At 39.3% G+C, this 15,650-nt stretch overlaps 3 protein-coding genes across 3 annotated transcripts in view; 1 reads left to right on the top strand and 2 right to left on the bottom strand.

Moving 5' to 3' along the window:
• The first annotated feature begins 217 nt into the window (after window positions 1-217).
• LOC101306456 (synaptotagmin-5-like) lies at window positions 218-4,744 on the top strand. The gene is made up of 12 exons (XM_004287220.1): window positions 218-566; window positions 655-705; window positions 790-910; window positions 1,220-1,341; window positions 1,496-1,597; window positions 2,131-2,205; window positions 2,484-2,563; window positions 2,744-2,894; window positions 3,000-3,230; window positions 3,477-3,773; window positions 3,883-3,996; window positions 4,104-4,744. Exons 1-12 carry the CDS (start codon window positions 357-359, stop codon window positions 4,248-4,250), a joined length of 1,701 nt encoding a protein of 566 aa, XP_004287268.1. The 5' UTR covers window positions 218-356; the 3' UTR covers window positions 4,251-4,744.
• Window positions 4,745-5,638: 894 nt separating this feature from the next.
• On the bottom strand, window positions 5,639-9,541 carry LOC101306162 (bifunctional purple acid phosphatase 26-like). Its single transcript, XM_004287219.1, has 10 exons — window positions 9,516-9,541; window positions 8,981-9,207; window positions 8,533-8,733; window positions 8,209-8,320; window positions 7,774-8,000; window positions 7,054-7,192; window positions 6,738-6,958; window positions 6,496-6,617; window positions 6,185-6,346; window positions 5,639-5,985 (listed from the first exon to the last, which is right to left on the bottom strand). Exons 2-10 carry the CDS (start codon window positions 9,170-9,172, stop codon window positions 5,913-5,915), a joined length of 1,449 nt encoding a protein of 482 aa, XP_004287267.1. The 5' UTR covers window positions 9,173-9,207; window positions 9,516-9,541; the 3' UTR covers window positions 5,639-5,912.
• Window positions 9,542-13,506: 3,965 nt separating this feature from the next.
• Window positions 13,507-15,650, bottom strand: part of LOC101305873 (translocase of chloroplast 90, chloroplastic-like) — a 9,327-nt gene continuing 7,183 nt past the window's right edge. Inside the window, exon 4 of the mRNA XM_004287218.1 lies at window positions 13,507-15,536. Within this exon, the coding sequence (XP_004287266.1) occupies window positions 13,731-15,536 (1,806 nt within the window). The 3' untranslated portion in view covers window positions 13,507-13,730. The remainder of the gene's footprint in view (window positions 15,537-15,650) is intronic.

Here is a 15,650-nt window from a genome sequence, read left to right as displayed (position 1 = left end):
CCGATATTTTCACTACCAATACGTTTCACAATCTCACCCTATGCTTCACTGCCTCACTGTGATAAGTCAAATAGTTTCCTTCTGTTCTTCTTTTGGCCAAGAAAACCCACAAATTTCCAATACACCAAAATAGCAAAAAGAAAACAACAAAATGAAGACTCCATAGTCCATGTGGTTCTATTTTCTTTTCCAATTTCTCCTTTGTTTCTTTGAAGTCTTGTCGGCAAAGCAATCCCAATCCCAATCCCCTCTATCTCTCTCGATTTCCGAGCCCACCACCTATTTTTCCGCCCAAAATCTCCACTACCACCACCACCACTACACTTTGTTTCACCAAATCAAACTTTCCCCAAAAAATGGGCTTCGTTTTCGGCTTGGTTCTCGGAATCGTCGTCGGCCTAGCCTTAGTCGTCGGCTTCGTCAAGCTCGAGAACCGCCGCTCCAAGCTCCGCTCTCAGCTGGCCACCACCGTCGCCGCCTTCGCCAGAATGACCGTCGAAGATTCTAGAAAGCTCCTCCCTCCTGACTACTACCCTTCTTGGGTCGTCTTCTCTCAGCGCCAGAAGGTTTGGTTTCTCCTTCACTCTCTATGGAACCCCACTTAATCTCAGCTCAAAGTTTTCATTTTTCTGTTTTGGGTTTTCGTTTTTTCAGCTCAAGTGGCTCAATTCTCACCTCACGAAGATCTGGCCGTATGTTAATGAGGTAATTCCATCTGGGTTTTCGTTCTTGATGTTAAAGTTCGTGTCTTTTTTCGACTCCGATATTGAATTGGGTTTGTGAATGTAGGCAGCTTCTGAGCTGATCAAGGCTTCAGTGGAGCCGATTCTGGAGCAGTATACGCCGGTCATATTGTCCTCCATCAAGTTTTCGAAGTTCACTCTCGGCACTGTGGCACCTCAGTTTACAGGTCAGTTGAGCTCAATGCAGTACTTAAAAGTTTGTTTCGGTTTATGGCCGTCATGATCATGTCATGTAATCACAAGTATTCGACTGCAATTGAATCGTATATGTAATGCACATTAAGTGGTTTCTATGTTTAGAAGCTCTAGTCACATTATGTGTAATCAGGATATCTTTATGTGGATTATACAGTATGATTGGTTGTAGATTACAGTTTCCAGTTTGTTATGTTCTTTAATGTTATTAAAGGGAAGCTTTGAGGTTGACGTTTCATAAAGATTTCATTAATGTTCTTATGAGCCGGTGCTATGTTCAGGTGTTTCTGTAATTGAAGGTGGAGGTGACAGTGTCACTATGGAGTTGGAGATGCAGTGGGATGGAAACCCAAGTATAATACTTGCCATCAAGACTTTGCTTGGTGTAGCACTACCTGTGCAGGTAACCTAGAACTTTAAATTTTCACATTGTTCAGAAGTTGGTTTCCTCGTCATAGAGTGCCATTGTTTTTGAACTTTCAGTTGGTTTCCTTGTTATAGAGTGCCATTGTTGTTTTTGAATTTTCAGTGGATAATTATTTGTATTCGATTTGTAGATGAAAGACATTGGATTCACTGGGGTATTCAGGCTAATATTTAAGCCTCTGGTTGACGAGTTCCCATGCTTTGGAGCTGTCTGCTTTTCCTTGAGAGAAAAGGTGCAGTATCTATTTCTAGTGTCATTTTTAAAAGATTTTGAAAATGAGGTTGCATGCATGTCAGACAGGAAAAAGTATCAATGCAAATATAGATTTCGAGTGACAATTTTATATTCTAGGATTGTAGGCTTGTTAATGTACAGAGGTTCCAGTATGCTGTTAAACTTTGATCAATATTATCCACAACCAAACATTACATTCAGATCTCTATCTAAGCTGTTAATGATGAAATCTTCCAGTACATAATTCTAGAAATATTTGGTCTTTGTATGCAATGTTTTTCTTCTTGAACTTTAAGTAAAATTATTTAGCCTGAATTATTATTATTATTAATATTTTTTTAAATGAGAAACAAGGCAAAGCGTTAATTTCTTCTTGACTGAAAAAAGGAAGTGAATCTGGAAAAGCAGTATTCTGTATAGAGATGTTATGGTAACGGGGCTCATAGGATGGTCCAGCTCACTCTCTTACCCATACATGTAGGCCCATGCATAATTGACTTCTGATGTAGCAAATCTTTTTCTTTATTGTAGAAAAATTTGGACTTTAAGCTGAAAGTTGTGGGCGGTGACATATCTGCAATACCTGGGCTCCAAGATCAACTTGAGGTATGGAAAAGATCCATCACTTCGCTCCACAATTCCAATATGTACTCATGCATGATCTTTAATATACATGTAGCACGGTCACTTTTTGAATACTTTACATGATGATTTGAGAGTAAAGTTTCATATGTAATGTTCTGCTCATAGTTGAGATTTGAAGTTTCATTAATAACATTAACAATGTTTTTGAGTTTTCGGGAAAAAATGTATGTAGTCTTAACAATATTAGATATGCAGCATCTTTTATGGTTTAATCAAGAGACATATTCTTTTTTATACAGGGGACAATACGTGATGCCATTGAAGATTCAATTACATGGCCTGTTCGGAAAGTTATTCCCATTTTGCCTGGGGATTACAGGTACAGCAGATACAGAATAATTACTTCTCCCAATAGAGGGGAATGCATTTTTTCCTTCATGAGCTGTCCATCCTGTATAAGCATGAGGGGAAGGATGGAGGGGGGAGGGAGAATTTCCTTTCATTTATTGCATGGTTCCTGTTTGTAATGTTGTTGTTTTCTCTTCTACTTGACTTATAGTGATTTGGAGTTAAAGACAGTTGGAATACTAGAGGTGAAGCTTGTGCAGGCAAAGGAGTTGACAAATAAAGATGTTGTAGGAAAATCAGACCCGTACGCCTTGTTGTATGTTCGACCTTTAAAAGACAGAATGAAGAAAAGCAGAACAATCGTAATTATTCTGCTCCTCTTATTTATCAATACATTATATATATTCATTTCATTTTCTTTGTAGTTGGTTTTGGAAGAACGATAACATGTTTCTCTTGATCAACAGAACAATGATTTGAGTCCAATCTGGAATGAACACTTTGAATTTGTTGTTGAAGATGAATCCACTCAACATTTGGTGGTTAAAGTTTTTGATGATGAGGGCATTGGGGCATCCGAGCTCATTGGTTGTGCTCATGTACGATTAAGCGAACTTCAGCCGGGTAAAGTGAAGGATGTGTGGTTGAAGCTGGTTAAAAGTTTGGAAGTCCAAAGAGATAATAAAAACCGTGGGCAGGTCAGAATAATTGTCCTTTGAATCATGTCCTAGTATCATGATACACTATTAGTTGTACCTCTTCTTCTTCTCCTTTTGAATTCGTCACTTGGAGCTAGCAGTTTACACCTATTTTATGGTTCTGTGGTTTGACTTTTGAAATTAGATGATCATGTTATTCTTTGGTCCCACTAAGTACTTGAATAGACTAACATGAAAGAAAATGTGTAGTTTAAGAGTATCTTATCGGTTTCCTTCCTGTTTTAGGTGCATTTGGAGCTGCTATATGTTCCGTATGGCATGGACAATGGCTTTGTCAACCCATTTACTCCCAACTTCTCAATGACCTCTTTGGAAAAAGTACTTAAAAGTGGGGCAAATGGAATAGATGCTACCGAGAGTGAAAAGGAAGCCGCACAGAAGAAAAAGGAGGTTATAATTAGAGGTGTGCTTTCTGTAACTGTAATATCTGCCGAAGACTTGCCACCTGTTGATCTCATGGGCAAAGCTGATCCTTACGTGGTTCTCACCTTGAAGAAATCAGAAACGAGAAACAAAACTAGGGTAGGTTTTGAATTGCCATACCTTATCGGCCTACAAAAGTGCCCCTGTATTCTTGATCCCATAAAGCTTGTTCTTGTTTCAGTTTCCTTAAAGTTTGTTGTTCTCTCAGGTCGTCAATGAGAGCTTGAATCCTGTTTGGAATCAAACTTTTGACTTTGTTGTTGAGGATGGATTGCATGACATGCTCATTCTTGAAGTCTATGACCATGATACTTTCGGGAAGGTACTATTTTTCCTTTGTTTGTCATTCGTTGGCCACACATTTCCATCTGGAAGCGCCCTTAAATGGTTATTTGTCTACTAACTAGGTCTTATCTGTAACTTGTGCAGGATTATATGGGAAGATGCATCTTGACACTCACTAGGGTCATATTAGAAGGGGAATACAAAGACTCTTTACCACTAGACGGGGCCAAATCTGGGAAGTTGAATATACAGCTTAAGTGGATGCCACAACCAATTTTCCGCGATTCTTGATGGATCTCTGTTGTGTGGCCTGGAGTCTATTGAGGTTGTATTATCCGGCGGGTGATGTATACAAGACCACCACAGAAAACTTGAACATTTGCACATGTTTGTTGATTCCTAAACCAAGCATGTGAAGCACTTGAAGGATGTAGATAACTGTTCCATAACACCTCTCATAACAATTTAGTGAAGCTGTACAATGGAATGCATACCAGTCGGACTCATGGTGTAGGTGGGGGGGCACTCTTGGTCTGTTGGATTATCTAGTTCCTGCCTGTGTATTATATTCCCATATTGTATTTTTTGGCTTCTTTGTGATCATTCCAGTATTTTTAGTGCAAATCTGTGGATTGGACCCCTCTGTGTCACTGTCGAAACCTGAGTCAATATTCAAAAAATAAAAAAATAGTTCCACTTGCACCCAGTAAAATTTGAGCGTCGCAATAACAGAAGAAGAAGAAGAAGAAGAAGAGGAAGAAAAAGAAAGCCCAGTGATTTAGGAATCTCATAGGGAAGGAATCAGTCGGTCTTTTATTGAATAATAGAATGAAATATAGCATTGTTTTATTGTTTGATTGTAGAGTTGGAGTTATATACGCTATGTGCGAAATGAGCATTGAAATATTTTTTCTTTGCATGTTGTATTGTGGATCAGTTTTGTTACTGCTCTTGTGCATAATTGTTCGTATGGCTCTCTAGGTTGCTTCTTCATCTTCTTCTTCAGTCTCGTATTTGAGTGAACGAGTGTACTCCAGCACTGCAGCGCTCTGTATCAGACCAATGCCCAACTGCAAATGGAGAAATTAAATTTGGAGTAGAAGAATAAGGCTTTGGAACAAGCATTGACCTCACTCAAGGTAAATATTCATAATGCAATGTTACTGTGGCAATCACATATTCACATTTAGATGTGTCAACTCAAATCCTACTCATATTTGCAGGAGTCTCATAGGCTTGTGATCAGTGCATTGAGGAGTTAGCGAGATGCATTCTAGGAGGAGCGCAATTTGTTGAGCATTTGGCACCATCTAAATCAGATTGCAACTATATAAAGTATATCACAAACCAGCTGGAATGTGGCAATTTCTTGTGCTTACTGATTATGGTGTTTTCCACTAGTTCTACTCTTTTAGAGCCTCTATTGTGTGTTGTATTATTGACTGTAAATCTTGGTGGAGCAGCAGTGGCTTCCGATTTAGATTGACATCTTTGAAGAGGCAGGCTTCTTGTCTAGGACATGTTACAAAGTCTGGGGGTAAGTCCAAGTTGATTTGTTCACCATAAATGGAGTTCCAAAAGGTGATGGTTGGCTCTGAAATGGACAGTTTTGAGTGCTATGCATCATCACAAAACATACAGCCATCTTAAACAAACTTTTCTTTATGTCATCGCTTGTTTCAATTTTTTTTTTCCTGCATATGTACTTGTGGGAGTAATTTACTTCTTGACAAGGAATTAGTGTTCTGAAAATAAATCCATGCATTCAGAACAATTAATCAATAACAGTTGGCCATCATGTTGCTTATTCAATACATACAAAGTTCAGGCCATACAAAGTTCTTTTAAATCACTTAGAAATCTTGTACAATATATCCCAGTGCCTCTGCCCTCCCTCTCTTCAATGATTAATATCAAGCCATTGTCATGGCGTCTGATTCCATGTCTGAGTGTTTAATAAGCTGCTCGATCAATATATTTCCTAGCAAAATGCTTCTTCAGTTTTCGCCTCCTGTGATTTGTACCCCTGCATTTCCAAAACTCGAGTGTCATGTGGATTACAAATTTACAATCATCAACTCTAAATTTCATAAATAGCCTAAGTCGAACAACAAATTAACTTCGAATTGCCAAATCATCAAGTTAAAATTGGAATGGTGGGATACAAGAATACATCATTTCATGTTACTTTTGCACCAGAAATATACATGTATGACTGTACTCACCAGAACTGGTTATGCAATACAAATGCATCAGTTGCCATTTTCTTCCCGTCATCGTTGCGGTTCCAGTGGTACAGTGCATGTGTCCTGTTATGAATCTCCAGGGTCGAATGCCCATAGCTCGCTTCTCGGAATGCAGAATATTCTGGTTGTGGATCTCTAAACCTATCGAAACCATGGAACAATACTTATTAGACAAGAATTAAACTGCTATAGAAGAACTTCACAAGTAATCATCTTGCAGTTCGCCTCACCATTACATACCAGAGCAAACACATATCATAATTAAAGAAGTATAACTCCAATGTACTTACTTTCCAGCAAGACCTTCTTGGTTTCCACCATCTCCAACTGTTATGTAGACAGGAGCAGACTTGTCCGGTATGGGATACTGGTCACCACTTGACACGTTGTAGTGTATATTGGAGATTCTATACTGCAAAGAATGAAAGAAAAAAGGACATGACTCTCATTCATTATAAAGATGAATAGATTATTGGACCCTAAGAAAGATCGTACAATGAGATGACTAGAGATAAGGGTAAAGAAGCCATACAGATCTTTCATATGCATGGACATGTCCAGCAAATATTACGTCAACTTTGTACTGAACAAACCAACTCTCAAATGCTGCTCGCATGCTTTCGCCTTCCATGTAATGTGCGTCATTACTATTGTAGATTGGAACATGCATAAGGACTATCAGCCAAGGTGTCTTTTCCCTGTCAACCCTGTTCAATTCTTCTCGCAGCCACATCCATTGAGGTGTGTATTTCACTGATGACAAAATTATAAACATATTTGTAAGAGAAACAAGCACAAAGAAGGAAATATAAATCCTTTGCAAGTATATAGGTGTTGGAAGTAATTACCAAATGGAGAATAACTGGAAAGTACTATTATATGAGCTGAGGCACGTCTGATGGCATACCAAAGAGGATTGCTACTTTTTGAGGTGTAATAAGGAGTAGCGAACCGCTGAAGATAGTTTTTGAATGGAGTTACTTCCCCCTGGATATGTAAAAAACTTATAGTTAATAGTAACATTTTCCAAGTTAAAACTAAGAAAAAGATGCAAGGTTTTCGAGCAGAATGAGTTATGTATAATGTATTCATGTATGCTTACACAGCATAGAGAATCTAGACAACTCATGAGAAGAATGTTTAAGGACCATTTACTCATGAAATTGAACACCATCGCTCCAAATAACTAATCTGGATATGGTTTGACTGAGAGGATGTTGAAGTTAGAACCCTTAGAGAAGTATCTACTTATAATTTAAACAATGCAGCAACAGTGTGTTGTTGAATGGTTTTTGGGCCTTCCTCTAATTTCAAAAATGAGACGATAAAACTTTAACCATAAAACATCAGATATGATGAGATGATTACAGAATGCAAAGGTTATGAAAAGCACTCAAAACTTTGAGGCTCACCTACCACACAATCAGAGCAAAGGACTTAGTAAGAACATGGCAAGATGAACTTTGTTAATACCTCAGGTGTATAAATATGCTCATAATGTTAGACAATGAACACTCATAATAATATGCAAGATTGAAAAGATAACTCAGACAGTTCTCTTGATATACCAGATAGGGCATGTAATCAATTTCATGATTGCCAGCAGACCAAATCCATGGTTGATATGCAGTACTCTGCTCAGCAAATCGCCCCCATGAATCCCACCTTATACCAATATCATTATACTGATATCTGTCAGCATAAGAAATATCCCCAAGAAATAAGACAGTCTGCCCTCCACTGTGCATGTAATGCTCAAGAGTTGAAAGGGAGTTAAATGTCTGACCCAAATCACCTGCAACATACAATTAGCTATTTATTAAAGAAGCAGAGAGGTTATAGGTGTGAACAATTACTAAGGTAAAATTGCAGTTAGGATGAGATTGGCAGAGTTCAGCCTAAATGCCAGGAATGGCAAGCGGAAACATGCACAACAATTATTAAAATGGAGAATGACTTGATACCAACTTTTTCAGTAATATTTCTAGATCCAAACAACTCACCTATAATTCCAAATTTATAAGGAGCATCTGGACCAACCATTGGCGGTGTTATAAACCAAAACTCTCGAGAAGAATCGCCACTACCAATTTTGTAGTAGTACTTTGTGTCATGCTGAAAACAAGAAATAATTGATGCTTTATGGAAATGTAAGAACATACAAAATCTATAACACCAGATGAAATATTAATTTGGCTAATCAGAGTATGATAATAATTATGTAACCTAACAATACAACATATCTTGTATTAACATATCGCAAAGAAAGATTAAGTCATGACAGTCATACTTAATAGGGAACTACTTCACAAAATGAAGATATATACCTCCAGGCCATCAACATGACAGTGGTGGATGTATCCAGATTTGTATTCATAGAAAGTGTAGTTTGTTATAGTCCCCTCTGCAGAAAACTCGTAGTTCTTCTCTGATGTGCCATATTGCACTTTACTTGTCCCTGGCTCATCAGCCGTAACCCATGAGATGATCACAGCCTTTCCATCGTAGTCACCTTGGGTGATATGCACCTGCAAAGAAGGTTTGAAGAACATCAAAACTTAAACCAAAATGCAGATAAGCTGCTGATACAAAGGATTTATGCGACTCAAAAACTGATACAAATATAGCAGCCAATTCATCAACAATAGTCGTTATATCATTAGTATCTAGAGTATGCCTAATAAACTACACCACTTTTGAGAAAAAACAAGCCTTGATCAAATCAGAAACCGCTAAATTAACTCGCAAACTTAGTTATGCACACTGATCACTCACTTGCTGTGGAGCATTGTGACCCTTTGGAACAGCAAACACTCTATGATCAAGCGGAATATCAACCGATGGATACTCTGACCGAACAAAATTACTAGTGATTCCTGCATTCCCATATCTCAAACAGCTCAAAAACACCAAACAACTAACAACAAACTGAACCAGCATGGATTCCATCCTAGCCACCCCTGCCATGGTTGTTCCTTCACAGCATCACAGTACAGCTAGAACTGCATAAATAAATTAAAATTTCAAAAAAATAAAACCAAAAATGAGCATCAGCACACATTCAATCTGAATTTGACTTCACAAATTAAGTAACCCAACAACACTGATTTTGTTCATAGCAATATAAACTGATAAAGCATGAAACTTTATATAAATAAATGGAATCTATGCAGATTTTGGATTCAAAGATATCAACTTTAAGAGAAGAAGAGACTGAAACAACACACAGAATTTCCAAATTGGGAGCAAAAATTTTGGGTGATAAAATTCAATGTGTGAAATTACCAGAAAACCAAACTGAGCTGGGTACCTGAAGAGAGAGAGAGAGAGATGGAATATCCAGAAGCTATGAAGAATCAGTTGGGGAGAAGAAGAGGCGTGAGTTAACAGCATCCGGTGAGCTGACGTGGTTTTTGGGGGGTAAGGATTCTCTGCGGTTGCGTCGAAATGGGGAGTGCTTAGCTGGCGGAGTTTGATTTGTTGGGTTGTGGAGTGGGGCCCAGGCGGGTATCGTGGGGAAGAATCCGGAGTGTGGGTTGAAGATTCAGATTCTCTGTTTAGATCGTGTAGATTTGTTTAAATGTCTTATAATCATTAAATGAAGTTAGAATGATATAAAGATGACATGATCGTCATAGATTGTATGAATAACGTGCATAGATTGTATGAATAACGTGCATGATATAAAACATTTTAGCAACGGGTAATGTTCTTAAGTAGATCGGTGAGTGGGAGAGGATAATGAGTTCTTGCTAAATATGTTCTCTTACACATGATTAACCCGAAGAGAGCCTCTTTTGTATTTTCTACTGTTTGTGTACAACAACTAACCCTACACTATTTGCCAAATGCTAATCAAACTTGGTAAAAACACAAGTGAACACAAGCTAGAGATGTTTATATCGAGTAGTTCATTCGACATTTTGGACTGCAGGTTCGAACTTGATCAACTTCATTTTTTGGGCCAGGAGGGCTCGCCACATGAAAGGTATATTAGAATATGCTGAATGCTGACCCCATATTATGGTGTTGAATATAATGAAAAATCATAGGCTACTTTTGTTGTATATAGAGATACATAAGCTAGTGGACTACCCAATATGATCACAAGTGGTGAGTTGGGGCCTCATCTTTGATTAATTAGCCAGAAACAAAACATTACATTGTAGCTTATATGCTTTCTAGTCATGTGATGCACTTTGGACCAACCCTAATGAATACTAACTAACCGTGTTCCAAAATCTAACCTACATTCAACTCAGTTAATAGTAGTATACATGATCGATAAAAGTTGCAAAACGTAATCACTTCTATTGCACGCATTACATAAAAATTTTAACAAAGATGTATCGTATATAATATCGATTTTTATAAAATACGAAAATTTCATGCCTCGTAAATTCAAGTCTTACCACTTGTGCAATATCAACACATATAACATGAGTTCCATCAATAAAACACATATAACATGAGGTATGAGTGGAGATGTTCATGCCAAGCATTGGCGAAGTTGTAGGAATTCATGACCATACACCTCATCTCTCAACCACTGAAGTTGTCACCAAGATCACCTAAACCCAGACCCACGTTGTTCTTTGAGTCATCACACATTTCACATCCTCTCGATCACCAAAATTTCTCATATTATTATCTTCCAAACATATTTGATCCCAATGAGCAAATAATTTTTTTTTATTTGAATTTACATTATTAAAAATATGCAAATAAGAAAGAGAGTTTAGGCGCATATATACATACTAATCGGATACAATTATTTTTCCTCATTAAATAGAGAAGCCTATTCGAGTATACAACATTCATAATTCAGCCTATCAAATAAAGTAACAAAAAAAAAACTGTGACATTGTGGACATCCAGCTCTAAACACGTATAGAGATTACCAAGGTATCGACAACATAGTTAACTTCTGAAAAAAAAAAAAAACGTGGTTAACCTTGTACCAAATGTTATGACTAATTTTTACCAAGAATGGACAACAAAGTTAACTTCTTTAAAGGTTAAACTTGATAGACGTTGCAAGCCTCCTGATGTCACTCCATTTCTCCAGAAACCAATTCCAACTTTTCAACAAAGATTTGCTCTTTCTGCAAAGACCGTTTGGCACCAAGACTGGTTGGTTCATGCCTTAAAAACCCAAACTTTACATCAAAATCCTCATAAAAGCCTCGATCTTTCTTGAATAATTGTGTTTAGATAGACATGGAAGAAGACCAACCAAAGCAAGACAGCCCACGAGTCCTCAAAGTCCTCGAAGCTCTGAAACAAGCCTCCCAGGAGCTCCAGACTCCCGACTCGCCCGAGTCCAACTCGTCCGCCATCAACGCCCTCCTCGAGCTCGAGACCGAGTCCGACTCGCTCCTCTCCCGCGACCCACATCTCTCCACTCTCTCCCACCACCTCGCCACCCTCAAAACCCTCGTCGCTTCTCTCCGCAAATCCACCCACCACCACTCCCTACGCTCCTTCCTGACTCGCCGCGCCTCGACTCAGTCGCTGAGTCGACTCGCCGGCTCGATCGAGTCCGAAATCCAAGCCTGGATTGACCGCGAGAGCCTCGACACGTTGACAAAAGCTCTGAAACAACAAGACAACGAGGAGGAGCTGATCAAGCTGCTGTCTCAGTTCGAGGACCGAGTTTTACGGGGCTTCGACCGCGAGCTGCAGGACTTGGTGTTGAAGACAAGAGTGTTCAACTTGATTGAGTCTTGTCTCTGCGATTCGAACAGCTCCAACCGTGTTAGGGAACACTGCGCATTTGTTATCGTTGGTCTGATCAAGTTCAACAAGGATGTCTTTGTCGGTCAAGTACTAATGGGCGCGACCATAAAAGCGTTGCTGACAATGGCTTCGCCTAACTCGATTAGAGTGTTGTGTAGTTTGGTTAGAATCATTAAGTCACCGTTGGTGGATGAGATTGAGTTTAATAGGCAGATACCGAAGATTATAAGTCTATTGAATTGGGATGATAGTGAGATGAGAGTGATGGGATTTGGTTGTGTGCTTGAGATTGGTTACTTCGGGCGCAAGGAAGCGATTGATGCAATGTTGGAGGAAGGTTTGGTGGAGAAGCTTGTGGAGTTGCAGAGATCCGAGCTTGGTGGGGATATGATGGAACTTGAAATGTGTGACGAGGAAGGCGAAAACAAGGAAGGAGAAAAAGAGAAGAGGTTGTTGGAGAGGCGGCCGTTTTCGAGCTGTGTGGCGAGGTTTGCTGTGCAGTTGGAGGTGGGTGAGGGATTGAGGCAGAGAGAGAGGAGGGCGTTTAAGCAGCAGATATTGGTGAGAGTTAGAGAAGCATCCATTTCTGATGCAGAGGCTGCTACTATCATTGCTGAGGTTTTGTGGGGGTCTTCACCTTAGAACAAGATTGTGTTGTGAACTTGTGATTAGAAATGGAGGAAATGGATAGAAACTAGATCCTGTTGTGTTTGCCAATTTCAAAAGTTGTAGACAGTGATCAACATCAAAGCCGTTGAATTAGCCGGCAGTTTGTAGTTATACAACATGGATGTGGTTCAAACTTGTAAAAAAGACTAGTGATTTATACATTTAGTTGTCTTTGTATACAAATAGTGCAAAGAAATTGATGAATCATTTGGAAGTTTTAGTGAAGAGATGCACATTCTGCTTCTAGTTTCTCAAAGATGTGAAATGGCAGGCCTTGTGGGTTTTGCAGGATTTCAGCGTCATAGCTGAAGCTGCAGGGTTTATTGGACTTCCAAAGGAATGAAGGGCATCTTAGCCTCTGCATTTGGCATATGCTTGTGGTGGTTTAGAGAATATCTGAAAAAGATTGCATGATGCCGATATTGTTCCTAACCTAGACAACACAAAATGTAAACTAACTAATCATGCATAAGAAACCAATTTGTTCACGTCATACGTGTATATGAAATTGGTATATTAAGAGACAGGTGGAGATCTTGGTCAAGTAAACGCAAGCTAATTTGGTCTTGATTTCTATTGTTTTCTTACGACAAACCCCTAATGCAGGCAACTCTGAGTCTGCTTCAGCTTCTGGTAATATTAATATTAGTGTTTAGGAACTTGAAGTTGAAGATGTGGATTATCTTAATGCAACGTCGACATGGTCCACTGGGGATTCCTGGAAATGTCTGGGGGATGAAAATAAGTAAACTTAGCTTCAATCGAAATTGACCTGAAGATGGCTTATCTTGCCGGATACGTAAAGTTTTGCTTCTATCATGAAGAATATATCTACCTAAACCCTGTTGTTTAACAAAACATATATCTACCTAACTCATCACGAATATTCAACTGTTGAGAAACATGAACCAAACTGGTTACCTCCTACTTCTATTTAGCTTATTTTGTTGCCACAAAAACGGTTGTAACTATACACTTCGCTGCCTCAATATCCTGCTCTGAGTACATATAACCTCTGCCTACAATGGCCAAAAAATAGATATGGCTTGTGAGCATTTCTGTGCTACAGTTCTGATGTTGTAATCTTCCAAAAGGAAGAAAGAGATGGTGACAAAACTTATCCAGTCTCCCCTAATTCAGTTTCCCCTGATTCATTACTTGAATTTGCAACGCCCTTTCTCCGTAGGAGGGTCCAAAAAATTGTGACAGCAGCAACCAGACCAAACGGCAGACTATCACTGCTGCTTGTCTTTATGCTTAACTTCCCCATCCTGCGGCTATTTAGATTAGCATTAACTGAGAACTTGAAATTTCGGCCCAGCCGGGACTCAGACCGTAAATTTCCACCCAACACCATATCTTTATTGAAAGCAAGGATTGACATTGTCAGGGTGACAAAGTCATTTCTCACCGGGTAGTCTCTACCTCGTAAAGTAGTTTCCAGAGAGCCACCATATGCGACTTGTTCACGATCCACCTTCAATTTGCTTACATTCATCATTTGGCCTGCATTCACTAGAAACTTCAACCTCTTCCCAATTGAAACCGTTTCTTCAAGCTTGGCACCAAAGTAATACTTGTTCCCAAAAGATGTCAAAGAGACTCCACCATCAAAGACATCCTCCCACAGCTTCTTCTGATTTGCTCGCTTCTTGTTGCTGTGAAAAGTATAGATGGTATCTTTACCGGCAGATTGAACATCAAGACCTACAGAATGTACAGTTCCCCTGGAGTTTGTGTAAGCTGCAGCACACTCTGATTGAATGCTAAAATCCTGCTTATCCTTGCTCATCTGCCCCATGACAGAGGTAAAGAGTTCCTTATTTATTCGAGCAGCTGATTCCAAGCTTATACCATCAAAGCCCACATCATTATCCCATCCCTGGGGATCAAGAACAGGTCTCACAATCCACTGATCACTTGCAACAAGGCAACGGTATCTGTGTGCAGGGTGATTACAGCCAAAACTTAAAGGGATCTCCATATCTGGTAATAAAACAGCCTCCTCTGGTGAGACCTGCTGACTCTCAGAGTTATCATCACTTGCCAAATTTTTTTCATTGGAAAGCTTACTTTCCATCTGCCTACGGTACTCTTCTTTCAACTGTTTCTTCAGAAAAAGGGTCTCCCGGTAATCCAATTCATTGAGATAGTCTGTTTTCTGTGATTTTGTCAACCTCTTAAACTGGGCTTTTGTCAGGATTCGGATTGCAGGTAATTGATCATACTCATCTTCTTCCTCCATGTCTGAAAACAAGCTGTCATCTACTTCAGTTTCCACTCCGCTTGGAACAATAGGATGATGTAGAAGAGATGAGAGGAGATGGGGAAGAGACGGCACATAGGCGGCAGCCGGGGGACCCAGTTCTATGCTGTCGTTAAATTTCAAGAGGGAATTAACATCACCTAGAACTTTTGTACAAATGCATAGTAACAAAAACTGAGATTTCCAAACCTGACCATTTGGAAGTATCTTTTCCCCCATGAAATTTGTCTTGCAATGAGAATGATTCTCAACAAAAAGTACTGGGTTTTCAAGTCTGGAGTCTGACACCGCCTGATGTATATAGTGCTGCACCATATCTGTGCTTCGCCTTGCATGTGCTTCATAGCTGATAGGGTACCCGTCTGGTCCATCTGGAAGGGCTGAGGAAGAATGAGTCATAACAAGAATGGTGCTAAACCAAATTGTGCGCCCAAAAACTTCAGTAATTAGCCTTAAAAGGGGGAGATCACTATAGCTTTTATCAATGAGATCAAGGCGCTCGAAGAACAAAACAATGTCAGGAGGACTTTTTCTAATAAATCTCTTTACAGAGAGCATAATCTTCTTATTTCGGCACAAGTTACTTGTACATACCCCTGGCAAAAAACCAGGGGTATCAATGACAGTTACTGTAATCCCATTCACAGTTCCCACAACCTCCCGAATGTGCTTTGTGCCGGGTCGAAAAGCATTGGTTACCGCTTTTGTTTGATCAAATATAGAATTGATTGTAGCACTCTTCCCCATCCTGTTTTCCCAAGGACAAGGATT

The sequence above is a fragment of the Fragaria vesca genome, linkage group LG1, assembly GCF_000184155.1.
Source record: "Fragaria vesca subsp. vesca linkage group LG1, FraVesHawaii_1.0, whole genome shotgun sequence".
Classification (NCBI taxonomy): Eukaryota; Viridiplantae; Streptophyta; class Magnoliopsida; order Rosales; family Rosaceae; genus Fragaria; species Fragaria vesca.
The sequence above is the reverse complement of the archived record's forward strand: the minus strand, read 5'-3'. Positions and strand labels throughout refer to the sequence as shown.